The sequence below is a fragment of the Marmota monax genome, unplaced genomic scaffold (genome assembly GCF_021218885.2).
Source record: "Marmota monax isolate L192 unplaced genomic scaffold, Marmota_monax_Labrador192_F-V1.1 WCK01_AAM20220418_F8-fsc00007, whole genome shotgun sequence".
In the NCBI taxonomy this organism is placed as follows: domain Eukaryota; kingdom Metazoa; phylum Chordata; class Mammalia; order Rodentia; family Sciuridae; genus Marmota; species Marmota monax.
In genome coordinates, this window is record NW_026692781.1 from 5,469,292 (window position 1) to 5,493,842 (window position 24,551).

General features: G+C 42.4%; 1 protein-coding gene across 2 annotated transcripts in view; it reads left to right on the forward strand.

The window, feature by feature from the left end:
• Myo3b (myosin IIIB) overlaps positions 1 to 24,551 on the forward strand; it is a 430,473-nt gene that overhangs the window by 110,689 nt on the left and 295,233 nt on the right. For both annotated transcript variants that reach the window (XM_046447494.2, XM_046447495.2), the window contains exon 8: positions 14,842 to 14,907. In XM_046447494.2, the coding sequence (XP_046303450.1) occupies positions 14,842 to 14,907 (66 nt within the window). The remainder of the gene's footprint in view (positions 1 to 14,841; positions 14,908 to 24,551) is intronic.

The following is a 24,551-nucleotide window of genomic DNA, read 5'->3' on the forward strand; positions in this document are numbered from 1 at the left end:
AAATTAGGTTTTTTTTTTAAAGTAAAGCAAAATGAAGGATTTAATAAAGTACTAGTGGAGATTAGTGAAACAATATAGAAAAAAACAGAACAGTAGAACCAACGTGTAAATCACGGACTTTTTTGGACAAAAATAATAGAATAGATAAATTTTTAACTAACCCATCCCAGGGAGGAGAGAGAGAGAGAGAGAGAGAGAGAGAGAGAGAGAGAGAGAGAGAGAGAGAGAGAGAGAGAAAGATTAAACATACAAAATAAGAAGAGGAAAGGAACAACAGTCATGGGACATTAAAAGACTTGTAGATGACCACTTAGCTTAATTCCTTGCAAATGAACTTGGAACAACTGAATTGAAATGTCCTTTTTGCCGGACATGTAATTTAGTGAAAGGAATGGTGTCAGGCAGACAGGATGAAGGATGCAGTGGGAGAGCCTATAGGACTCCCTCAAGGCTGCTCTGAGACTTTCTTGACAGAGGATGATGAAATGGGCGCTTTTTATACTCAACATGTTTCTCAAGACTTGATGTTTATGTAGCTGACTAATATGCAATATCCCATATTGCTGAATCCGCTTGTGTAGCTGCACTTTCTGGCATTGTGTATTCTTGCTATATTAGAGCACAGCCCTGCCTTGCCTACCCTACTCCTGCCCTAGGAGAAGGCAACAGATTGATTTTTGGAATAGGAATCTGGGAAATAAATACAAATTCACTCATCTGTAAGTCTCCAGCATCCCTCTCCCATATTTCTGTCCCTTTAAAGGGTTGCTAGGCAACCAGGCAGAAAAATGGCCGAAACCCTTGTAAAGAGAAGACATGCTTATAATGTCAGAAAAATAAATGTGGGCCTTCCTCACTTGGGTCCCCTTTGAAAATTGCCAGGGCTTGTGGAATAATCTATTCAGTAGCAATTATTGCAATTGACCTTGAGGCTGGGGAAAACAATCGGCCGTAATCCGGCTCAGTGGAGTCATGACCCAAGCCACCCAGGTGTGAGAAGGGGTGCTGCTGGGGCATCTTTTGCCCTTGAAAGGAGATGAATGTTCAGTGGTTCCTGCTAGGGCTGGTTTCTCTGGCCGAGTCTGCAATTCCATTCTTACATAGTTAGCACTGTTTCTATGAAGCCTTTTTAGAGCTCACTTTTGTTCATGCCCAGTCTTTCTTAGGAATTGCTGCTACATCTCCCCTGGAATTTCCTACATCCACCTAATTTTAAATGGAGCCTGCCTGCCTATGCTTCTGTGGGCATTGGCATGTGTGCAGTCTCTGGTGGCCCAGGCTCAGATTGCTCTAAGGAACTGTACAGCCGTCCTACCTGGTGTGTGTGCCAGGGTCTGCTCATGGTGACAGGTGTTGATGTTCAGCTGCTAATTTTCCCCATTAGAGACAATGTGGTAGGATCTGATGATACAATCTGTTCATCTGAGGTCTGCCCTGATTTTTCCTGTCTAGAATCTATTGCTAACTTTATGGAAACAATAAAAGAAGGAATAGACGTGCAATCTGCCCTTTAAATGGTTTTGCTTTGCTAGGGAAAAAAATCCATAGCTGTCGATTCCTTTTTGTCTATTATAAATTTATTAACAGGGTGTTATAATTAGGTGCATGGCTTTGCCTTAGAGGACAAATGGTGCTTGGTGAACTGTGACGTTGGTCTGATTGTGGTAAAATGATCCATTTGGTTTTACCAGCTGTGACTTTGGAGGGAGTTGAATGACAGAAAGCACATAAAACTTGACAGATGAAAACGTTCTCAGCTTATATTCCCTATTACTGATCATTCTGCATCCCAAGTAAAATATGTGTTGGTGATCGAAGAGGACGAAATGTAACTTGATAGGAGGCCAGGAAGCTGACTGGCGTCCCACATCACATTCCTATTCCCATTTATATAGCACGAATTGCTCAATCTGAATCATGAATGGCATAATTTAAAGATGCTGTGCTATCTTGTTAACCAACTGGGTGGGCTGGTGAGGTGGTTGCAAGTGTAGAGTTAGAGTTGGGTTGCCTGTATTTGAAGCCTGGCCACGATGTTACCAGACTCAGAATTTCTTGGATCTCGATTTCCTTATCTATAAAATGGGGATTTTAAAAAATCTGCTTCATAGAGTTCATTCTTCATGCGGTATTTACACAGAGTAAGCTCTCAAGACATGTTAACCAATGCTATTATCATCACTCAGTCTCCAGAAATAATATTAAACTCTGCAGACAAATGGTCCAGTATATAGGGAAGTCTTGGGTTCCTGATTGGCCTGAGAGAGTAGGAGAAAGAACCATTATCTGCTTCCCTCAGCCTACTTCCTGTCAACCCAGCACTCCACTGATGTGATGGGGAATTGGGGCCCAGAAGAAAGAGGAGTTCCCTTTCTGTGGCCACGATCCTATTGCAAAAGTTTTGAATCACACAGACCTTTTTTTTTTTTTTTTTTGGTACCAGGGATTGCACTCAGAGGTATTCAACCACCAAGCCATCCCCGGCCCTATTTTGTATTTTATTTGGAGACAGGGGCTCACTGAGTTGCTTAGCACCTTGCTGTTGTTTAGGCTTTGAACTCGAGATCCTCCTGCCTCAGCCTCGAGCTGCTGGGATTACAGGCATGTGCCATTGCGCCTGGCCTACACAGACTTTCATTGACTTTTGTCTTCCTATGATGGGATAAATCTTAGAAACAGAGGAACGGAAAGAGTAAAAAGAGGTGCCATGCCACCTGACCCTTCTTTATTTGGTGGGGGTAGGTACAGGGGACCAAACCTGGGGCAAAGGGGTTTACCACTGAACTACATTCCCAGCCCTTTATATTCTTGTATTTTGAGATAGGGTCTTGCTAATTTACCCAGACTGACCTGGGACTTATGATTCTCCTGCCTCAGCCTCCCAATTAGCTGGGATGACAGGTGTGTGCCAATGTGCCTGACTCTAAGCCCCTTTTTTCTAAGTCTTTATTCTTTTTTTAAAATTTATTTTTTATTTGTTCTAATCAGTTATACATGACAGCAGAATGCTCTTTGATTCATTGTACACAAATGGAGCACAATTTTTCACTTCTCTGGTAAGTCTTCATTCTTGACTGTAATTTATCCCCAAGGACAGTTTTGGCCAGTAAAAGTTTATGATACCTCCCAGAACATTCCCAATTCAATAAGGAACTTCTCAGATGGAAAGCAAAGAGTCATATTGAGGGCATTTCATGCTCCATGGCAAACTCACTTCTTAGGTAGAAGAGGAGGGTTTTCACCATCTCCTCATTACCTCTCACAGATCTCCAGCAATTGTTCTTATGATGTCACAGGAGACTGGACTCATTCAATGGGTAACTTGAAGTTGTCAGCCTGAAATTGAAATTTCTTAAAATCTGATGTTTCATATCTTAAAAATAAAAAAAAGAGGGAGCATCACGACACCCCTGCCTCTGTCTTCTCAGTCACATCATTCCTGCGCCAGCCATCAGCCTTTGGATGCCACATCTACCCTTAGCTCTGCTCTGTGGGCTTGGTGAACCTGTCTCCTTTGCCATGTGACAGATGCTAAGTTTTGCCAGTAGAGGGCACTGGAAGGCCACTGTAGGAGGAAGGGACACTTGTGTTGGTGTGCTTTTTCCTTCTTGCTTCAGTGGCCTTTGTCTCCCAGTGGCATTTGGGACACACAAGGCACTTGCCCTGCTGCGCCCCCTCCGGCTGGTTTTACTCAAAAGGGGGCTTCCCAGTGAGTCTCAAAAAATATCCCAGCAGGTGATCTCCTGCTCCCCAGCCCTCCCAAGGGTTTTTCACCACCAAGTGACATTATTACATTCTTTCCAGTGAGGTTGGACTCTCAGCCTTGTGTTTGGGGGTAGGCATGCTTTGATGTGCTGCCTCTTGGGTACTGTATCTCAGCTCATATCTATTATTCCCTATCTGCTGACTGTTTAATCTTGTTTCCAAATTAGTTCAGGACCCAGGCAAAGAGAAGTTTGGATTTTTATTGTCAACCATGGCCCCTGCCTTCCCCAGTGATTTTCGTATAAAAATACTCTAAATCACTTATCACCAGAGGAAAGTGATGGAAGTTCCAGGAAATCACAGCTGTTCAACCCCTGGCTTTGCTATCCTCTGATCATCTACTGTATCATTGTGATTTTCATACGCTACCTATAATTATTTTTTCCTTCATGAATTTTTTTTCCTTTATAATTTTAAAAAAATTTTCCTTTATAATTTTAAAATGCTAATCCAGGGCTGGGGTTTTGGCTCAGTGGTAGAGCGCTTGCCTAGCACGTGCGAGGCCCTGGGTTCGATTCTCAGCACCACATATAAATAAATAAAGATATTGTGTTCAACTACAACTAAAAAATAAATATTGGGGAAAAATGCTAATCCAGTTGCAGTGTTATTCTGTATCTCCTCAATGTTCAGACAAGCTAGAGTGATCATCCTAAAAGAGTACAATCCCAAAGATCTTGCATAAACAGTAATTTGATGATGGAGGAATATTTACAGAACATGATCTACTTGAAACATAGCTCTTTAAAGCCATGAAGTAAAGAAAAAAAAATCATGCATTTAAAAATGTGTGAAAAAGACAGGTTTGTAGTCTCCTCTCTGTGTGTGGAGGACCACAAAGGAAAAAGGTCATTAGTCAGCCCTGGGGCAAGGTCTACATCTTTGCCACATTAGACATTAACAGTTGGATTTGATGGTGCTTGTTCTTGTCAAGGGAGGGGATTAAGGAATGGAGCAGGGAGATGACCACTGTGACTCAGGCAGAGAGCCACACATCCACTCGTCCCTCCATCATCTCCACTGGCATGGCACCTTTTCTTGCCCTTGACTTTCTCCTGCACTCTGCATGCCTGGCTGAGCTGCTTATGAATCCTGCATGTTTGCATAAGGAGAGGACAGTGGAGGAAAGGTGCCCCTGTGCTGCAGAGACTGGAGGGAGTGCGACTCTTGCCTTTTGTGAACATTGAAGTGTTGGGGTAGTGGCCAAGGATTGATGGTGCTTGATGACCCTCCCATCTTAGGTACAGGCCCGGGTAATAATAGCTGACATGGGGACATGTGAGCTTGAGATCCTGCAATGACCTTTGAAGCTGATTCCTGCTGAGCTGAAAAGTCAGAGGAAGCAGATACTTTGTCACTTACTGACTGTAAATGGTTAAGGATGGGTTTATTATGAGCCATGTCATTTGATGTAGTGACTTTACATCTTAATGATTAGTGACTGACATTGCAGGTGGCATTATATAAGTGACAGGATCAGAAAGATTAATCAGAATTAGAATCAAAAGAATCAACAAGCTTGAAGCTTAAGTATAAATCTTTGCTTTCTTCCTTATTGCCTTCCGTAATTTCTTCAGTTGTTGTGGAATAAAGTTTCCTAGGTATTGATCACAACCCTTTCCTTTCTTAGTGGCCATCAAAGGCTGAGATGTGACTTAGGTGCGTTTTGTTCTTGCATCCTTCCAGATACTTCCCTGTCTAGTGTCCTCCTTACAAATTTCTTCCTTTCCTGCTTTCCCCTACTTCAAAGGATTAACTCTGTTTGGAAGAAGCCTTTCTAATAGATGGAGCGCATAGCACAGGGTGCCTTTTACATGAAACAAGGGTGCAGTGAATAGCATCATGAAAGTGATTTCTATATTATTTTCATTTCATCTACTTTAGGATTTTAAAGAAATATCTTCAGCTATTTCTTTGACTTTTTGAGATGCTTCTTCTTTGGCAGAATTGTGACATGTGTGTTCTGAATAGATCTTGGTCTGCATCATATATGTAAAGGTCATTGCTCCAAGATACCCACCACTGGGTCCAGATTCTTGCAAGTGGCTGAATGGAACCCAGCAGTAGGGTTCCATGCTTGACATTGGTGGAGTTGAACAACTCAAGGTCGCCATTCACAGTGTGTTCAGTGGAGTTGTGGCCCAGGGGTGCTATTCACATCCCTGTGGGGCCATTTGCTGTTCCTTCGCTTCCTCCTAGGCTTCTCTCTGGGGTCCCCTCTGCTCTGAAATTGCTCAGGGAGCCATTTCAATCAATGGCCTGCTCTAGCTTTTAGGTTACTTGATAGAATCTGAAGTGTTCGCTGGTAAGAGCTGTTTGAAAAGTTAAAATTTAACTTTTAAAAGTTAAAAATCACATATGATTTCTAGACACATAGTCTGAAAATTAGAAACAACCGAATGCCTACCAATAGATGAATAGAAAAAAATAAGTACCAGGGTGCTAATGTGTAGCATGGAATCTCATTTCTACTGCCCTGAACTGGAAAAGTTATATAAATTAATATGTTATAAAATTTATATCTTACTCATTATATACTTAACAACACAGAAAAACAGTATATGTATTATATGTTAATAGCAATTGGAACAAATGGGTATAAAAGGTCTGAAAACACACATGCCGTACTGACCTGGGAGGAGACCTGGGTTAGGTGTTGGAGTGAAGAGGAATCTTGCTTTTTACTCTGTGCTCCTGTACTGGGAAATTTTTTATACCAAAATGGAATCCCATATTACTAATAAATATAAACACGTTTTAAATGATTAACTTTGAACATGTAAGCTGTGACTTAGGAGAAAAGCCACTTTGGCTAGGCTGGGGCGTGATACTAAGGGACAGGACACAAGCACATGCCTGTTCAACTTCATTAATGTGATTTACTAATTGCAATCAGAATGGCAGCTCTGTGGCTGTGGTTAATACTTTCCAAACAGATAATTACGCTCAAATGTCTTGCTTTATTGCCTTTATGAGTAAATAAGTAGAATTCCTGTTGAACACATTCCGAAGTGTTAAACTGTAGTATGTTAATGGTTATTAATGAGTGGGCTTTGGTCTCTATATCTTCCTCTCAGTTTTCCTTCTCTCCTTCCCCGACACCCTCCACCCCTTGCCAACTGGTTTGTGTCCCCTCTGTTCAGGACCTGTCCCAGAGGCACAGCTTCCAGGGAGTCTCTCTTAATTAACTTAGCATCCTGGAGAAAGCTTTGCTCACATCCCTTTGGTGAGTGCTGGCATGTTTGAGGACTTCATTTTGCACCTTCTTGAGGTGTTGCTTGCTAATTGGTTTCTGTTTTTTTTTTGCAAACGTGTTGTCTTAATTCCTCTTCCAAAGAAATAGACTCTTCATGAGATAAACATAGAAAACAGGAACATGTGTGGACATTGGAAAATGAAATCTCTGAATTCAAAAACCTGACTCTTCCACTTTTTGGTGGATGTTTTTGAGAATTTTTTTTTCTTTTTAAGCTGCATTTTCATCATTCTTGAAACTAGATTGAGTTCTTTTTTTAAAGTATTTTTTTAGCTGTAGTTCGACACAATATCTTTATTTTATTTATTTATTTTTATGTGGTGCTGAAGATTGAATCCAGCGCCTTGTACGTGCTAGGTGAGCGCTCTATCACTGAACCACAACCCCAGCCCGAGGATTGAGTTCTTATTTCATAGGATTTCACAGGACTGTTGTGTTGGTTTTTGTTTTGTTTTGTTTTGGTACTAGGGATTAAACCCAGAGGTACTTAACCACTGAGCCACGTCTCCAGCTATTTTTTTTTATATTTTGAGACAGGGTCTCACTGAGTTGCTTAGGGCCTTGCTAAGTTGCTAAGGCTGATCTTGAACTCACAATCCTCCTGCTTCAGTTTCCTGAGCCGCTGGGATGACAGGTGTGTTCCACTGTGCCCAGCTGTTGTGGTGTTTCATTGGCCTATCTGTGAAGCACTTGGCATGGGGTTTGTGTAGGTAGTAAGTGCTCATCCTGTGACAGATGATGGTCTTCACCCCCCTCTATATCCAACCTACCATGTGTATGTAATGTCCTGATATCCAAGAAGGTCTATAATGAGGCTTAAATCTAGATATGTTTTGGGGACATTTGGGCTTTCTAAGTAGAAGGATGAGGGTTATATTATCAAATCCAACCCAAGTCACCATTCCTTTATTTTTCCTCAAACCCTGCTTACTGTGAATAATTTAGTTGGGATACTCATATCCAAAAGGGCTATTCCATTTTTTTATCTAATTTTTATGTTACATAAACCTTTCTGACTTCCAACATATTGTATGCTTCTGTGAATTAATTCATGTAGTCACTTAATTCAGCCAAAATTACTGAGTGCTGCTGTGCTCGGCACTATAGGTACAAAGAGCAGTAGCAGGAGTAGGAGCCTGCCCAGTGGATAAACTGGGAAGAACACTCTAAACTGAAGGTATGTCATGTGCAAAGTACCTGAAACAAAAAGAGCAGAACAGTTTTAGGAACTACACTTTCTGTGCACTGTGGCTTTGGGTGAGCATGGGAAGTGATTGAGGTGATATTGGGTAGACAGGTAGGCAAGAGCATTCATATACCATGCAAAGGAGTTGCATGTTATAAAGATAGTATGGATCTGCTGAAGAATTTTGAGCAAAGAAACAACAAGGTCAATTTGTATGTTATAAAGAAATTCTAGCTAGGGGCTGGGAATGTGTGTGGCTCAAGCGGTAGCGCACTCACCTGGCATGCGTGTGGCCCGGGTTCAATCCTTGGCACCACATACAAACAAAGATGTTGTGTCCGCCGAAAACTAAAAAAATAAATATTAAAAAATTCAAAAAAAAAAAAAAGAAATTCTACCTAACCAGTGCAAGATGGATTGGGGGAGGGAGAAGAGGTGTAGAGAAGGAGAAATATCAGGAGGCTGGGATGCGAAAGTGTGATGACAGAGGGATTTAGGAAGTAGAACTGAGCGCACTTGGCCTTGATTGATGTATTTGCTCTCTATTGTTGTCATAACAAATTGCCATGAACTTAGGGACTTAAAATAATACAAATTTCTCAAGGTTAGAAATCTGACATGGCCTCACTGGGTAAAATCAAGGGATCATCTGGGCTGTGCTCCCTTTTTAAGGCTAAATGGAAATTTTGTTCAATGCTCATTCAGGTCCTTAGCAGAATGCAGTTCCGTATGTTTCTAGAATTGAGGTCCCATTGTTATTTGGTACAGTTGAGGCTCAGAATCTTCCAGGTGCTGCCTGCATTCCTTGGCTCACGGCCCACCTCCGTCTTCAAAAGCAGTGATGGAGAGCCCTGTTTTCTTCATACTTTGAATCTTTCCTGCCTCTTGTGTTTTCTTTCTGTTCCCCTCTTCCGGTTGAAAAAGACTCAAGTGATTAAATCAGACCCATCCAGATCCCAGGATAACGTCTCCATCTCTAGGTCTTCCACCTTGACAGGTCAGCAAGGTTCCTGCTACCATGGACAGTAGCGCAGTAACGGGTGCTGTGGGTTAGAAGGTGTATATCTTCAGGGCAGCCATTATACCTTCTCCAGTTGGTTGTGGGGTAAAAAGAGAATGTAGAATCCAGGTTTCTGACTTTGAGAACTAGGTTGAATGCAGTTTTAAGGAAGGAGTTGACTTTTGGCTTTTTCTTGGACATTGTGAAGTGTGTACTTGATTTGGTTTCTCATTGTGTCTTCTTACAAGACTTTCAGGGTCAGGTGATACCGGGCCAAAAACAAAAGCAAAATTGTCTCATTCCCCAGTGGATTCAAATGAAAACTAGTTATAAAATCAGATACAACTCCAAGGGGAGACATTAGAGGAGCATCAAGCTGGTCTAGAAGGATTTACACATTTTATGCTGTATCAAGGTTATGATCATCTTGTCATGTCAAGCTGAAAACGTCATCACTATCTGGATAGTTGAGAATATTTAACTAGGGATATGATATTTCTTTAGTTATGAAGGTTTTATAGCACTGGTTTTGTATTAAATATGTAAAACTTCCAGAAAAAAAATAGTAAGGCTGGGATCTACAGCTCAGTGGTAGAGGGCCTGCCTTGCATGCATGAGACCCTGGGTTTGATTCCCAGTACCTAAAAAGGAAGGAGTTGAGATTGTGAATATGTCGACTTTAACATGTGCCCCAGGAACCAGCTAAGAAGTAGTTAGATGCACCACCTAAAAGACAGACAAGAAATCAAGGAGGGAGATGCTGGTCAGGCAGCTGTTAACATACAGTGAACCCTTGGTGAATGTGTGAAATGGGAAGAGAACAGGGCCACCAACAGAACCCTGGGGTTGCTAATATCAGGTGCACCAGAGGGAGAAGGACCTACCTGGTTTCCCCGTGCAGGGTGTCTGTGCCTTTGGGCAGGTTTCTTGCCTCCTCTCTACCCAGCCTGTTTTCTCCCCATGATTTGCGTCCAGCCTGTGCATCATTTCTGCTGATGCTGTGGCCTCTCTGTCTGCCTCTTTGGGGATATTTTGGTTTCCATTTCTAAACAGCCTTATTCTCTCAGCATTTAAGGTTTAATATATATATATAAAGGAAAAAAAAAAAACCTTTGGAAGAGAATTGAGTGGTCCCAGCTTATCATACAGAGTCACACTGTGGCACAAGTCACCAGATTCAGTTAGATGACTATCCTGAGACCAGGTGCCCACTATGATCCAATGGGCTGTTTCTCTATTTCAGGGACTAGGATGAATCCAGTCTGTTCCTGCTTTGAGGACAGGAGGGTTGACTTTACCTGCATTGTATTTGGGGAACACAGGATTATGTCAAAATGGAAAGATTATAGGTTCACCTCTCACTGATAGCCTCATGTGGTCCTGATGCTGTCTTGGGCAGGGGACCATCTTATTAGGAACTGAATTTTGGATCCAAACCACAGTATTTCAGTTCAGGGGGGCAAAACTCACATGACTATAGTCGTCTTCCTTTAGGCTGACTGGCAGTCTCTGTGGTCTTGTGTTGCTCAACATGAGAGTTGGTCATTGGGCTGTGTGGACCTTCCAGCCACTCATCCATTTGAAGGCCACCCTCATGCATGAGGAGTCCCTGGGTCACAGTCACTGGCTCTGGAAGTCGAGTCTCGCCTTCTCTTAAAGAGAGACTCTGGGCAGGGCTACATCTGCAGGGTTGGCAGAGCTGAGGAGGTGCCAGCATTACTACCTGGGGACCATCCTGGATTGTGAGAGAACTAGAAAGCACTGTCAAGTCTCCAAACTCCTATTGGGTTTCGTTATACACAGATAAGAATCTTTCACAAGATTGCGGTTTATGAGCCACAGTGCGATGGGCTCCAGGAGAGGCGGGAATCCACAAGAGCCAATGGGCTTCTCCAACCCAAATCCAATGAAGCCCAGCTTCAGTGGAAATGTTTCCTTGTGTGGGTTCAGGAGAAGCCATGAGGGTGGGTGGGCTGAGTGGTGACCTGCTGCCGCTCTCCTGAGGCCAACACCTAGGTAGTGGCCCCTGCCCACGTTCCCTGCTGGGGAACAGGCTGAAAGCAGATAGCACAGTATTCCTGCGCCACAGTGGACTCTTGCCATTTACTGCTCACTGGACCCTTGCCAGGGCGTTCTCAGCTGTGGCTGAGAGATGCCCCTCCTTGCGTTACTGGACAAAGCAAAACAGCCAGAACAATGCCCCAGATACCAAGAGGCTCCTGAACAGAAAGGGAGACAGGCACATACTTGACCTAATTATTGGGAGACCCAGAGGGCAACTGGCGTTGAACCCATAATGTTGTTGCAGTTGAGTCCTTCCAGTCTGCCCAGAAAGGACTTCGTGGTCATGTGAAATGCTTGGGGGCAGGTGAAGCTCTGAGCAGTGAGCTGTTCCTGCAGCTCTCACCTGCAGAACTGACCTGGATGAGGACGGAGGGAGCAGAAGACTGGAGATGATCCAGCAAACTGCGAGTCTAACCTCAAAATTACTCATCTTCTTCAAACCTGCCAGACTCTTTAAATACCTCTGTGACTTGGTGCATGCTGCATTCTAACCCTGGAATGACTTCCTTTGCCTTCTCTAACTTGAAAAATCCAACATAATCTTCAGGGTCCTCATCTTTTTAAAGTCTCTGGAACTCCCCACATTGCATAAGCAGCCCTTTGTTATGTTTCTACACACCTTTGTGCTTGTGCTTTTGTTACATAACTTCTCAAATTGTATTCTACTCTTACGTAGGATAATATCCTGAAATAATATTTGGCTCAAAATTAGGCTCAGCCCTACAGAATGGGAGCAAGTTTTTACCACACACACATCTGATAGAGCACTAATCTCTGGATACACAAAGAACTCAAAAATCTTAACACCAAAAACCAAATAATCCAATCAATAAATGGGCCAAGGACCTGAACAGACACTTCTCAGAAGAGGATATAAAATCAATCAGCAAATATATGAAACCATGTTCAACATCTCTAGCAATTAGAGAAATGCAAATCAAAACTACTCTAAGATTTCATCTCTAGTAAGAATGGCAGTTATTAGAATACAAACAACAATAAGTGTTGGTGAGGATGTGGGGAGAAAGACACACTCATAGACTGCTGGTGGGACTGCAAATTGGTGCAGCCAATATGGAAAGCAGTATGGAGATTCCTTTGAAAGCTGGGAATGGAACCACCATTTGACCCAGCTATCCCTCTCCTCAGTCTATACCTAAAGGACTTAAAAACTGCATACTACAGGGACACAGCCACATCAATGTTTATAGCAGCACAATTCACAATAGCGAAACTGTGGAACCAACCTAGATGCCCTTCAGTAGATGAATGGATAAAGAAAATGTGAGATACACACACACACACAATGGAATATTACTTAACATTAAAGAGAAAATAAAACCATGGCACTTGCAGGTAAATGGATGGAGTTGGAAAATATAATGCTAAGTGAAGTAAGCCAATCCCAAAAATCCAAATGCTGAATGTCTTCTCTGACATAGGATGCTGATTCATAATGGGGATGGGGGCAGAGCATGGGAGGATTAGATGAACTCTAGATAGGGCAAAGGGGAGGGAGGGAAAGGGAGAGGGCATGGGGTAGGAAAGACGGTGGAATGAGACAGACATCATTACCCTAAGTACATGTATGAAAACACAAATGGTGTGACTCTACTTTGTGTACAACCAGAGACATGAAGAATTGAGCTCTATTTGTGTAATACGAATTGAATTGCATTTTAGTTGTCATATATAACAAATTAGAATAAATAAAATTAAAAAATTAAAAAATATTAGGCTCAGCTGTATATAACAACAGCTTAAAGAAGATAAAAGTTTATTCTTTCTCCTATTTAAGGAGGTAAAAGCAATCAAGAGCTGGTATGGAAACTTTGTAATGACATCATGAATCCAGTTTCCTCCCTATCTTCTCTGCCAAACTCAGCTCAGAGCTTTTATTTTCAAGTTTGTCTTATGTCTACAATGACTGCTGTAGCTCCAGCCATCACTTCCATGCTCCAGAATGCAAGAAGAGGGAAGAATAAGAATGAAATGTCTCTTTTCTTTTAAGGAGAGTTTCTGGAAATACTGCACAATAATTTTACTTCTATATTAATCAGAACTCAGGTAGCCACATTTAGGGGCAAGCAACTAAAGAAATTATAGTCTTTATTATGACAGCAATGTGTCAAAAATAAAAACTGTGCCATAAAGAGACTCCAGGCATGGTGGTACATGCCTATAATTCCCGCTACTCAGAAGACTGAGGCAGAAGGATCACAAGTTTGAGCCAGCCTCAGCAACTTAGCAAGACTCTGTCTCAGAATGAAAAAAGGGCTGGGGATATAACTCAGTGGTAAAGTTCTCCTGGAATAAATTCCATCAACACACACACACACACACACATACACAATATGAGAAGAAACTAGATTCTGAGAGGCAAATCGGAATCACACTATTCTGATGCATTTTTTTTTCCTTTTTCTTTTTTGGTACTGAGCACATCCCTAGTCCTTTTTTGTATCTTATTTAGAGACAGGGTCTCATGACAAGTCACTTACCACCTCATTAATTTGCTGAGGCTGGCTTTGAACTTGCGATCCTCTTGCCTCAGTCTCCCGAACCTCTGGGATTACAGGCATGTACCACCATACCCGGCCCGATACAGATTTTGTTCTGGCAATTCTTGGTGCTAACCATTCCTCTGTCTGCTGAAGCTGAGCACTCTGCAGCTTTGGGAAGCAGTTAGAACCCAGGAGAAAACACAGATTACATATAATTGTTTAAAACTTGCAGTCATAATTTAAGTGTGCAGAAATTTTCCTTTCTTTATTTACTGAACTTGACTTGTCCACAAGCTCCTATTTCCATTAATGGCTAGAAAAAAAAGAATATTATCAATTAAAAGTCATGCAGTCACTTGTATTTTAAAATTAAATCTCTTTGGGGTAAATATTCAGCTATGTTCTGGGCTCTTCCCGTTTTCTGCTTTCTCACCAGGAGGTGGTTTGGTTACCTGAGGGTCTTCCTGCGGTCCTCTCATTCTCTGGGATCTCCAATAATTAGAAAAAGAATATGTCAGTCTCCCTTTCTACCCAGGAGCCTCTTGGAATCTGGGATGTTCTTTTGACTGATCTGCTTTCTCCAGGGCCTACTGCAGAAGTTGGCTCAAGGAAATGGTTAAAAATGTGATGGATACATTTATGAGTATACTTTAGATGCATCCTATAATTAATTCAAATGGTACCATAATGATCTGAAAATCCTGTACAATTAAAAGTCTATTTCTCTAAAGCCCCTAGCACTATGTTTATAGCTTTCTCGTGGCCCTGGTAACCCTCTCCGTTCTAATGGCTGGTGCGTCTGCCTCACCCCTCATTAGAGTGTCCCCTGCTGAAGAATGTTCCTGAGCTGTGTAACTCTCACAGGTGCCGAAAAAGAGGGGGACATGGAAATGAATGACCACAGGAGCAGGTGCTGGTACTTGATATGTTACCACTAATGAGTGACTCCCACCCGGGAAGAAACAGAGATTTTATTGCAGCCATTTAGAAGGACATCAGTAAAGACAAGTTGACATCTTGCCTTTTGCTGAACTTTAACTTTTTAAAAATTGCTTTTGTTTTTCAGAAATCCTCCGCCTACCTTACTGCATCCAGAAAAATGGTGTGAGGAATTCAACCACTTTATTTCACAGTGAGTATTTCTTCTTCTGAACATTGCTTATTTAGCAAGGCCTTGGACAGTGATTGGGGAAATCCAAGCTGTGGAATTTACTGAGTGCTAGAAATGGCTATGCCTAAGAGCACGTTGGGATGTAGGATTTGTTCCAGTGAGTGACAGAGGATGCCTCTGCAGGATCTGAAAAATAAGGAGCTCCATTTGACTCGTTTAAAATCAGTCCCTTTGATCACATGGGTCACATCTATCTGAGAACCTGCTCTGTCATGAACCAAATATTATCACCATGTCATGTTCATTGAAGGAGGAGACTCAGCATCTAAAAATCTGATGTTCACTCTGGGACCAGGACCAGAGAGAAGACAGAGGTGACAGTCTCTAGCAAGTGTTGCTGCTTGGATGTTGGGCTTGGCTCTAGGATCTTGACCATCTAGTTTCCAAGATGATCGGGGGACAAAGTAGGAACTTGGGCCTGGGACAGCATAGTGAGTCTCTCCAATCCAGGCTCAGGTAATAGAGAGAGAACAGGATGAGAATTGATTCAATGGTGTGATATCAGCTATGCCACCAGGCAGGACTTCCTGAATCTAAGACACAGAACCTACAGTGACACCAGCAGGGTGACCCAATGCTGGGATCCTGGGCCTGGACTTAGAAGAGGACCACACTGGTTCCAAGTCTGCAGAAGATCCTAGGTCTGCTGAAGAGGTCCCAAGGTCCCAAGGTGGGGCCTGCTGAATCCTGGGCTAGGAATCTGAACAATCTACTGCAAGCCATGCACAGGTGCCCCCACTGGGAAGAGGTGCCCCAGAGCCTAGTGTATCAAGCAAGCTCTTCAGAGGTCATGGAGGAGGACAGAAGTGACCAAATAACTGATAAACATGAAGTAGGGAAGGTCAACACACATTTTTCTCATTGATGCCGATGTGCAGACTTAGCTTCCATCAAGAATCTGGGCAACAAAACAAACTGGGTGTCTTAATCATCTTCCTTAATCACAGTGTAGGTCTGTAATCCCTTATCCACAATCCCCAAATCCAAAGAGCTCCGAGAAACCAAATCGCTTTCACAGTTGAGTCATTTAGCAGTAAAACCTGACCTTGTATGAACTGATTTGGTGGCAACACATGACCTGAACTGATGTGAGGCTATTTATAGTCATTATTTGTCTTACTTAGTGTGAATATTCATGTGTTTTGCTGCAGATATATTAGTATTTGATTACAGTGTGCTGCCCCAGATTCTGCTGGGGGTGTTATGTAATATACAGTAAAATGTACCAGTTTACTTATCTAAAATTTGATAAAATTTATTTGGCCCCAAAGGGTTTGGATAAGAGCTGTGGACCTGTATTTCATTTTCATTCCAAATGCAATACAGATCAGGGTCCCTGAAATTGTTGCTTGTCTAATCCCTCCTGGATTTATGCCACATTCCTCAGGAGAGGCGAGTGGAAAAGAACTCTACCAAGAGAGGCTCTGGGGGAATGTGACTGTGAAGATCAAGGCCAGGGGTGGAGGACGTGCTCTTGTCCTCTAACCCCACTCTGACATTTTTGCTCTGACTGCAGAATGTACAGCCACAGTCAGGGTGGGAATGCCAGGCCAGGGTGGGAGGGACATCAGATACCTGCAGTGGGGATGATGCTCTCCAGGAGCAGAGGAAGGGCACCTTCCTGAGGTTTGGGAGCCACAAGAGGAAGAGGGAACAGAGAGCTGAGGATATGCCCTGGGCTTGGGGGCCACATTTTAGACCACCCCAGAGAAAGAAATCTGGGAGCTAAGGTTCCAGTGATTTTGTTGGCAAGGACCGATCCAAACATTTTTCCTTTTCATTCCATTGCTGTACACAGATACCCTTGATTGACCTTCCTAAGGTGTTGGCCTAGAAAAATCCATTACCCATTCACTGATGCACCTTCTCATTCCAAGTTTTCCTGCTGCTTCTAAAATGTGATTTGACTCATAGAAATTTGGCTTCCGTATACGTTTTCAAGAGTAAGTTTGTGTTCTTAAAACAACCGTGATATTGCTTGGATGGATTTGACAATAAAAGTACATCATTGACGACAGGGTTGGGGGCTTTTAGGGCTATACACAACATAGAAATTCTTCCCCACACTGACATTTCCTTGCGGCAAATCAATCTCCCTCTCCCTTTCCCTCTCTCCCTCCCCACTGCCCCCCCCACTCTTTCTCTCCTGTAGTATGGGGACTGAATTCAGGGGCACTCTAACACTGAGGTACATCCTTTTTATTTATTATTTTGAGTTAGTCACTCAGGCTAGCCTTGAACCTGTGATCCTCCTGCCTTAGCCTCCTGAGTCACTGGGATAACAGGTGTGTACCACCATGCCTGGCTCAATCTTCTCTTTCTTGAATAAGTTGTTTTTATTTTTTTATTAGTGAATATATTATATATTTATAGATGTTCATAGATTCTTTCTTGACCTCAGCTGCACAATCCTCTTTTTCCTATTAACATTTTAGATTTTTCAACCATGAATTCTCCTTCTAACAATATTTTTAGGAATTTTCAAGACTGGGGACTGATCATGACATTTCATATCTTTAAGTCAAAAACCTGCCCACTATTTCCAAACAGTTATCCTTTGGTTTTGTAAATGAGGTGGCCTGCCCTAAGCTGTAGTCACTCAACCTACCAAAAGTGATTTCGCTGTATTTATTCAATTCCCTAATTAAATATAAACAATGGCACTTCCTGGGTTTGAAATGTCTATTTAAAGAGAGCTTTGGTTTGCTTTTCTACTTACCTTGCTTGTACTGGAAAAGAAGGGTGGAGGATTTAGGTCTTCAGATTGTAAGCTTTCAATTATTGGAGGGACTGGGGCGGAGAAGATGATTGATTAACTGGTAATTTTAGGAAAATTGTTTCTAGCCCAAATTATTCAGATAATTGCTTCAGTTCCCTTTGTAGACCAAGTCACAGAGCATTGGATTCAGGTTGACAAAACTGATTCTCTCTAAACAACTAATAGGACTAGAAATTTCTTAACAGTTTTAAAAAACTTGATACCTGTCCCCATGTAAACTGCAGACCCATTATCCATTTAGTCATTTAAGGCTTTCTCAATTGATGCTGGTCACTCCTCTCATTGACATCTCATTGGCTGCAGGGGTCTGAATGGGTCAGGCTGGCTGCAGCCTAGTGATCACAGCAGTGAGGAAGGGGACAGGCCATGTGAGCGCAGGCACACAGGCATCCAGGAGGGCCAGCAAGGCAAGGCGGCAGCAACCCTGGATGTGGCCAAGTGTTGTTTAGATTTGCTTCTCGCCTCCTTATTTGGAGACGGGAGATATATTTTTAAAGTCTAAAATCCTATTAGCAAACCTGTCTTGGGGTTTAAAAGGAAAAAAAAAAAGTTACCCTGTTTGGTTCTGAACCTTTGGTTGTTAGTGATAATTGACTCATTTATATGTGTTAGTTATGCATTTGTCAAAGCATGACTCCTGACAGCTTAGTTATGATAAATTAAACACGATGCTCACATAAATTCTGCACTGCTTTTATCCCTATGCTAGGACCCTGCCTGATGTTTTTGTCACCTCTATAAATGTGCAGTTGGCTTTGTAGCAATTTCATTATCAGCCCTTTCCCCTATGGCTAAAGCTATTTGCATAACAAGTTTATCTGGTTCAAGTACCAGCCAGACTTCTGCTTCGTCTGGGGGCTCCATTCAGAAGTGGCCTTTTGATAAGATAACAATAATTTTCATTTGTAAACTCCAACTTGGTCCCAATTGCCCACCTTCCCCCAACCCCTTTGTTAACTTCAAACTAATTTTAGGCCTTTGGACTAAACTATAATCATTGGTCCAAAGGCAATGTGAGCTATACTCTGTTTGCCTCTGAAACTTTTGGGATTTTATTGAGAATTAGCTTCAGGACTTCATCATCAATGGTTTTTGAGCTGATTATGGAGACAGTAAAGATGGATTTCCCTTGGTCAAGGACAAATCCACCAAGAGCATCACTCCAGCTCAGCTTTGGATTTAACGATGACACTATATGATCATTCACACATAAACTGCTTTCTTGGGGTGACTCATTTGGGCAGTGTAGAGGAGACAAAGTGGTATCTTTTCCTCACCCGTTGCAAGGTTCATGACTGATACCCCTATAACAAAAGACAGATTAATAAGAGAAAAGTATAACAAATTTATTTATTGTAAGTTGGGTGACAAGGGAGCCTTCAGAAATGAAGGCCCAAGGACTTGGAGGGGGGAACCTGTGTTTTCAGGTCAGGTTTGATGAAGATTGGACAATAGCGCAGAGGTATGACTAACAAAAAGCCTAATGAACTGGGGGGAACTTGGCACGACCTGCCTGTTCAGATGTCTCTGGATCTCACAGTTAAGATTAAAGGCACGACTTATGTCACATGAGGCTCTTCCTCAGACAGCAGGTGGGAGGTCAGAGGGGTCTGCCTGCCTCTGAAGTTTTCTTGATTTCCTTCATCTTGAAGTACTCAGAGGAGCCCTGTGTTGGGGTAGTGTTCCCTGTGCTCCGTCTGTGGCTGGTGCATAGGTCTCTCTGTCCCAGAGGGAGTTATGTGAGTGCTGCAGTTATTCACAAGATGTTGGGGCAGGCGTTCCTGTCCCTCCAGGTGACAACCACATGGGTCTAGGCCTTGTGCTGAACGTTAACCCAATGAGACCACTCTGAGCTGCAGACTTATGACATTTGCATGTGTGATTCCTTAAAAACCCAAACCCAGCTCAGGCTGGAACACTCGGGTTCTCTGTAGGACTGGTATGCCATTTGGGGCGACTATTTCTTTGACAAGGATTGTATTTCCCTGAAGGCAACACTCCTCAGCTCCGCTCCCCACTCTGTGTTTCAAGGCTGCTTGGTGCCACGTGGGTCTATAAGGTCAGCAAACAACGGATTTGCACCGGTAAAAAAATCCTAACCCAGTCATTTATGAAGTCCCACAAATATTCTTGGCTTTTACGTCCTTCTGGGTTCTCAGGAGGCCATGCAAAGGGTTAATCCCTGCTGGAATAGAAGAACACAATAACCTTTATTTACATTACCTCACAAATTGGTAATTTTAATTAAAATGAGCAGTGGTATCTCCAGTGACACACTCTCCATTTTAGATTTATTTAGCCAATGATTAGCTATTATTGCTTCTTGAATTAATTAGCATCTCTTGAGCTACAGGGAATTCGTGAATTAATAAAAACTCACAGAGAAGCTCAAAATTAAAAAAAAAAAATCTAAGTTCAAAACCCCCAAATTCTTCTCTCCCCTATGAACAGATATCAATCAGTACACTTATAAATGTAACTTGTCTCCTTTTTCATTTTTAAAAATTGGGATTTTTTTTCTCTCTTCATGAGGACAAATAAAGCAATGAGTTTCAAGGTTACACCTCCCAGAAGAGCATCTAATTTAGATGAACTCATAGATCATCTGACCCACTGAGGGCTGGGCCTGATTTGATCTCACTTATACAGTCAGAGAATACAATGTGATTTTCTCAGGGTATAAACCAAGAAGTAACTGGGTGCGACTTGAAGCTTGAAACTGTGCAGTGTCCACATATTTCTAGAACATTCTGTCCTTTAAGGAACCATACCATTGCCAGAGAAATAAAAGTCTTGGCCTCATCCAGAATACCTAAAAGAGTAAACTGAAGCTGTGGACACCAGTCAGCACATTGTGTTTCCTGGCAGGTGCTGGGTGGGGTCTTGTGAGAACCAGCTTTGCAGCCCATGCAGATTTCACAGTAGTGCTCATGGCCTGTTATGGTAGCTGACTTCTGTGGCTGTGCTGTGGGATCTGAAATGACATCGTGGACCATTTCCCCATACTGGTTTTTCTTTCTTCTTTTTTAAAAAATTGCACTTGATTTTCATAACGCACATCAGAAAGAGTCTGCGTGGATATGAACAGTAGTGACACTGACGTCTGCACTGTCTGTGTTTGCACACACAGGCCTGGTGGTACATGTGCGGCCCTCGCTAGAGTGCCACCTGGGTCACCATCAGGGAGAGGCCTCTGTGCAAGGGTGAAGCTGTAGTGCGTGGATCCACAGTGCCTCTTTCTGGCTGTGCAATCCCGGGAGGGCCACTCAACCTCCTGATCCTCCAGTCCTCATTTGTCAATTTGGGGCTGAGAACAGGGTTGCCGTGGGGATTAAATGATATCAGAACCTGGCAAATAACAATGACATAAGTAACTTCCTTATGCCTGGTGCTGTTCTCTCCAGGTCCTACAAGTCACTGGGTTCTTACAAGTCCATGAGGTCCTTCTAATATTATCCCCATATTAGCTGTATCCCAAGCCCCGATCAAGTCTGTATGTGATAGAAAACCTCAAATAGCAGTGGCATAGAATAGATTGGGTTTTATTTTTCTCTCACATAAAGTAAACAAGGAGTTAGGCCACATGTGGTGTGGCAGGCCCACATAGCAGCCACTGGGCCCCTGCCCTCACGCTACTCCACTCCTAAGGGCACCTCATGGATCAAAGTGGCTGCTGGAGTGCCAACTTTTACATTCTTAGTCAGATGGAAGTAGTAAACCTCCTTACTCTAAGACCTCTGACAGTTTCACATAATGCATTATTGGCTACAATCTATCACTTACAGACGTGATCTTAGTCCCAAGTGGCTATTATTATACATTTATTATTAGCCCCTTTTTACAGATGAGAAAACTGAAGCCCAGAAAAGTTACGTTAACTTGTTCAATGTCAAATATCTAAGAAGCACCAGGAATGGTGGCACGTGCTTATAAACCCAGATACTCATGAGGCTGAGGTAGAGGAATAGCAAGTTTGAGGTCAGCCTCAGCAACTTAGTGAGACTCTGTCTCTAAACAAAACATACAAAAGGCTTTGGGATGTAGCTCAGTAGTAGAGCACCCCTGGGTTTGATCCCTAGTACCATTAAAAAAAAATCTAAGTGACAGTCTCGAATACAGTCTGACTTCAGATCCTGTGCTCTGAATCTCTCCAACATATATTCTCTGATGAGCCTGAAATCTCTGGAGTCGGGTCTCACTCTTCCTCCTGAACCTCCCGTCTCTTTTTCTCTTTCCACAGTTCTCAGCTGTGTGTGTTCTTCCTCCCAGGGTCCTGGCACTGTTTCCTTCCCCACTGCTGCAGACAGACAGCATTCTGATTCATGCCACTTGATGGGTGGGGTGGAGGGGCAAGAATTAAATGAGAGACAGAGTAAGGGTCCAACAGATGTTCACGATGAACATTTTATTATAAAATGGACATTATCAAATGGTGATAATGACCAGCTCCCGATGGTGGTGCTATCCAAAAGAGACATGAGTAGGAAGGACAGCCTGTAGGGCCCACGGGGTGAAGAAGAGGGTCCTAAGGAGGGGCCGTCATGGCCCCCGCCAAGGATGACCTGTGGCCTGAGAGAGACTGGCAATAAGGACAAGGTGGAGTGTCTGTGTGGACATCTCTCCTGGGCTTCTCCCGAGAGCTATGACGTTCTCCTGTTTCCATGGGACACCCCAGTCCTCTGCTCCCTGACTGCTGGAGTTTCCCAGGCTGCTTCCACAGATTGTGGTGCAGAAGGAAATCTGGCCCTGAGTCAGTTAGAATTTCAATTAAAAATGAAAATGTTGGGCTGGGGTTATAGCTCAGTGGTAGAGTGCTCGCCTAGCATGCACAAGGCACCGGGTTGGATCCTCAGCACCACGTAAATGTAAAATAAAGATATTGTGTCCACCTAAAGCTAAAAAATAAATATTTAAAAAAAAATGAAAGTGTCAGCCCACATCACCAGTACTACATTCTTTCAGCCCACTGATCATTTATGGTAGGGATAAAAATATCAGTTATAACCCTTTGGCTGTAGTGAAGAAAGAACTCTGTGTGTGTGTGTGTGTGTGTGTGTGTGTGTTAGATTCAAAATTTACAACAGCAGTTTTAAAAATAATAAGATATCATAGAATCTCTTGGTCTTCCATTGACTTTTGGGTATGTGTGTGGTTTCTGTTCATTTCTTAGTCTTTTAATTCAGAATTTCATGAGTTCATTCAATGCATGATATTTAGCTCTCATGTCAGGTTAATGCATGGGGAAATCATCATTGATTTTTTTTATATGAAGGCTATTAATTTTATTTATTTATTTATATATTTTTTTTAAGGCTATTAATTTTTAAGAAAACTTTTTGCTAAAAGGCAATATTTGAGTGAGTAATGGGAAATTCTTGCCTTTAAGAGAGTCCAGCAGTTTGAACCCTCAGGCTAAAACAATGTTTCACACATAGTAAAGCATAGAAAGCCTGGTTTTGATCACCCAAGTTATGGTTTGAACTGGGGCCTCTTAAAATTCATATCTGAAGATTTAATCCTCAGTATCTCAGACTGTGACCTTATTTGGAAACAGGACCCTTGCAGATATAATTAGTTAAGATGAGGTCATACTGGTGTAGGTTGGATTCCAATCTTATATGACTGGTGTCCTGATAAAAGGGGAAATTTGGTGCAGAAACACAGAGAGAACGTCATGTGATGACTAGTGTCAGGATGTATCCATCCAAGGGACCACAAGCAGCTAGGAGAGAGGCCTTGGCAGACCTTCCCCAATGCTTTCAGAAGGAACATGCCCTGTTGACACCTTGATCTTGGACCTCCAGCCTCCAAAGGCTCAGGTTGTGATAGATGATATGGCAGCCTAGGATCTCAGTACACGCATGACTGGGTGGTACAGCACCTTAAATTATTAGATATTCCAAATCTCTGTTTCCTACACTGTAGGTGAGGATAATACCCAGCTACCTGTGAATGCTGTAGAGCTTCGGGGGAATATTAGGTAGCAGTATTGTACCTAAGGCCATTGTGTTCCTTCTTCCCATCCTTCTTTTCTTTTTTGTTTAAATATGTATACAATTTTAAAGGTTTATGCTAAATTCTCCCTTCAAAACATATTGCTCAATACTAAAATTGGGGAATTTCTGTAATGGCCAAAGATTTGCTGGCTTTAAAGAGGCTTCAGGAACTAAATATATGCTCAGTACTGAGATTTATTGGTCACGTGTACCAATAAATGTTCCAAGAGGAACAAATTATTTTTTTTTTTGCTGCTTTTCTTTTTCCATACCAGGTCTGTGCTTTGTGTTTCTGTCTTTATCCCTCCCCTCCGTGGGTAACCAGGGTACTACTGCTACTGCTGCTGCTGCCACAGCCAACTTGGCTCCAATGTACTCTTTCTGGTTCTTCGTTCAAGACACCCGAATTTCTGAGTCTCTAAGACATTATGACTGTCCAATATTGAATTTTAGTGACATCTCTCTTTCACCCACCTTGCTGAGAAACTGTACTCCTGGAACAAATTATTGTGGGGAGATAGTAAATGGGTGTCATCTTGCAACCCCACTCTGACCACTGTGTGGAGGATTCTGAATCTATGTCTAAGGTAGAGTCCATGAGTTCCCGTGCTATTTGCAGTGGGCATAGACTAGTGTCACTCACTGATACCTGCCATGGACTTAATGTAGCTCATACTTTTGTGTATGTAGAGTTCACATTTCTTTTTAATATTGACCAAGTTCTCTGCAATGTGAAAATTTATGACAAAACTCACTTAGCTAAAGAAAGCCAATTAGCTGACATTCATCTAAATCAGGCATATCCTAAAAAATACTTGAGAGTTAAAATA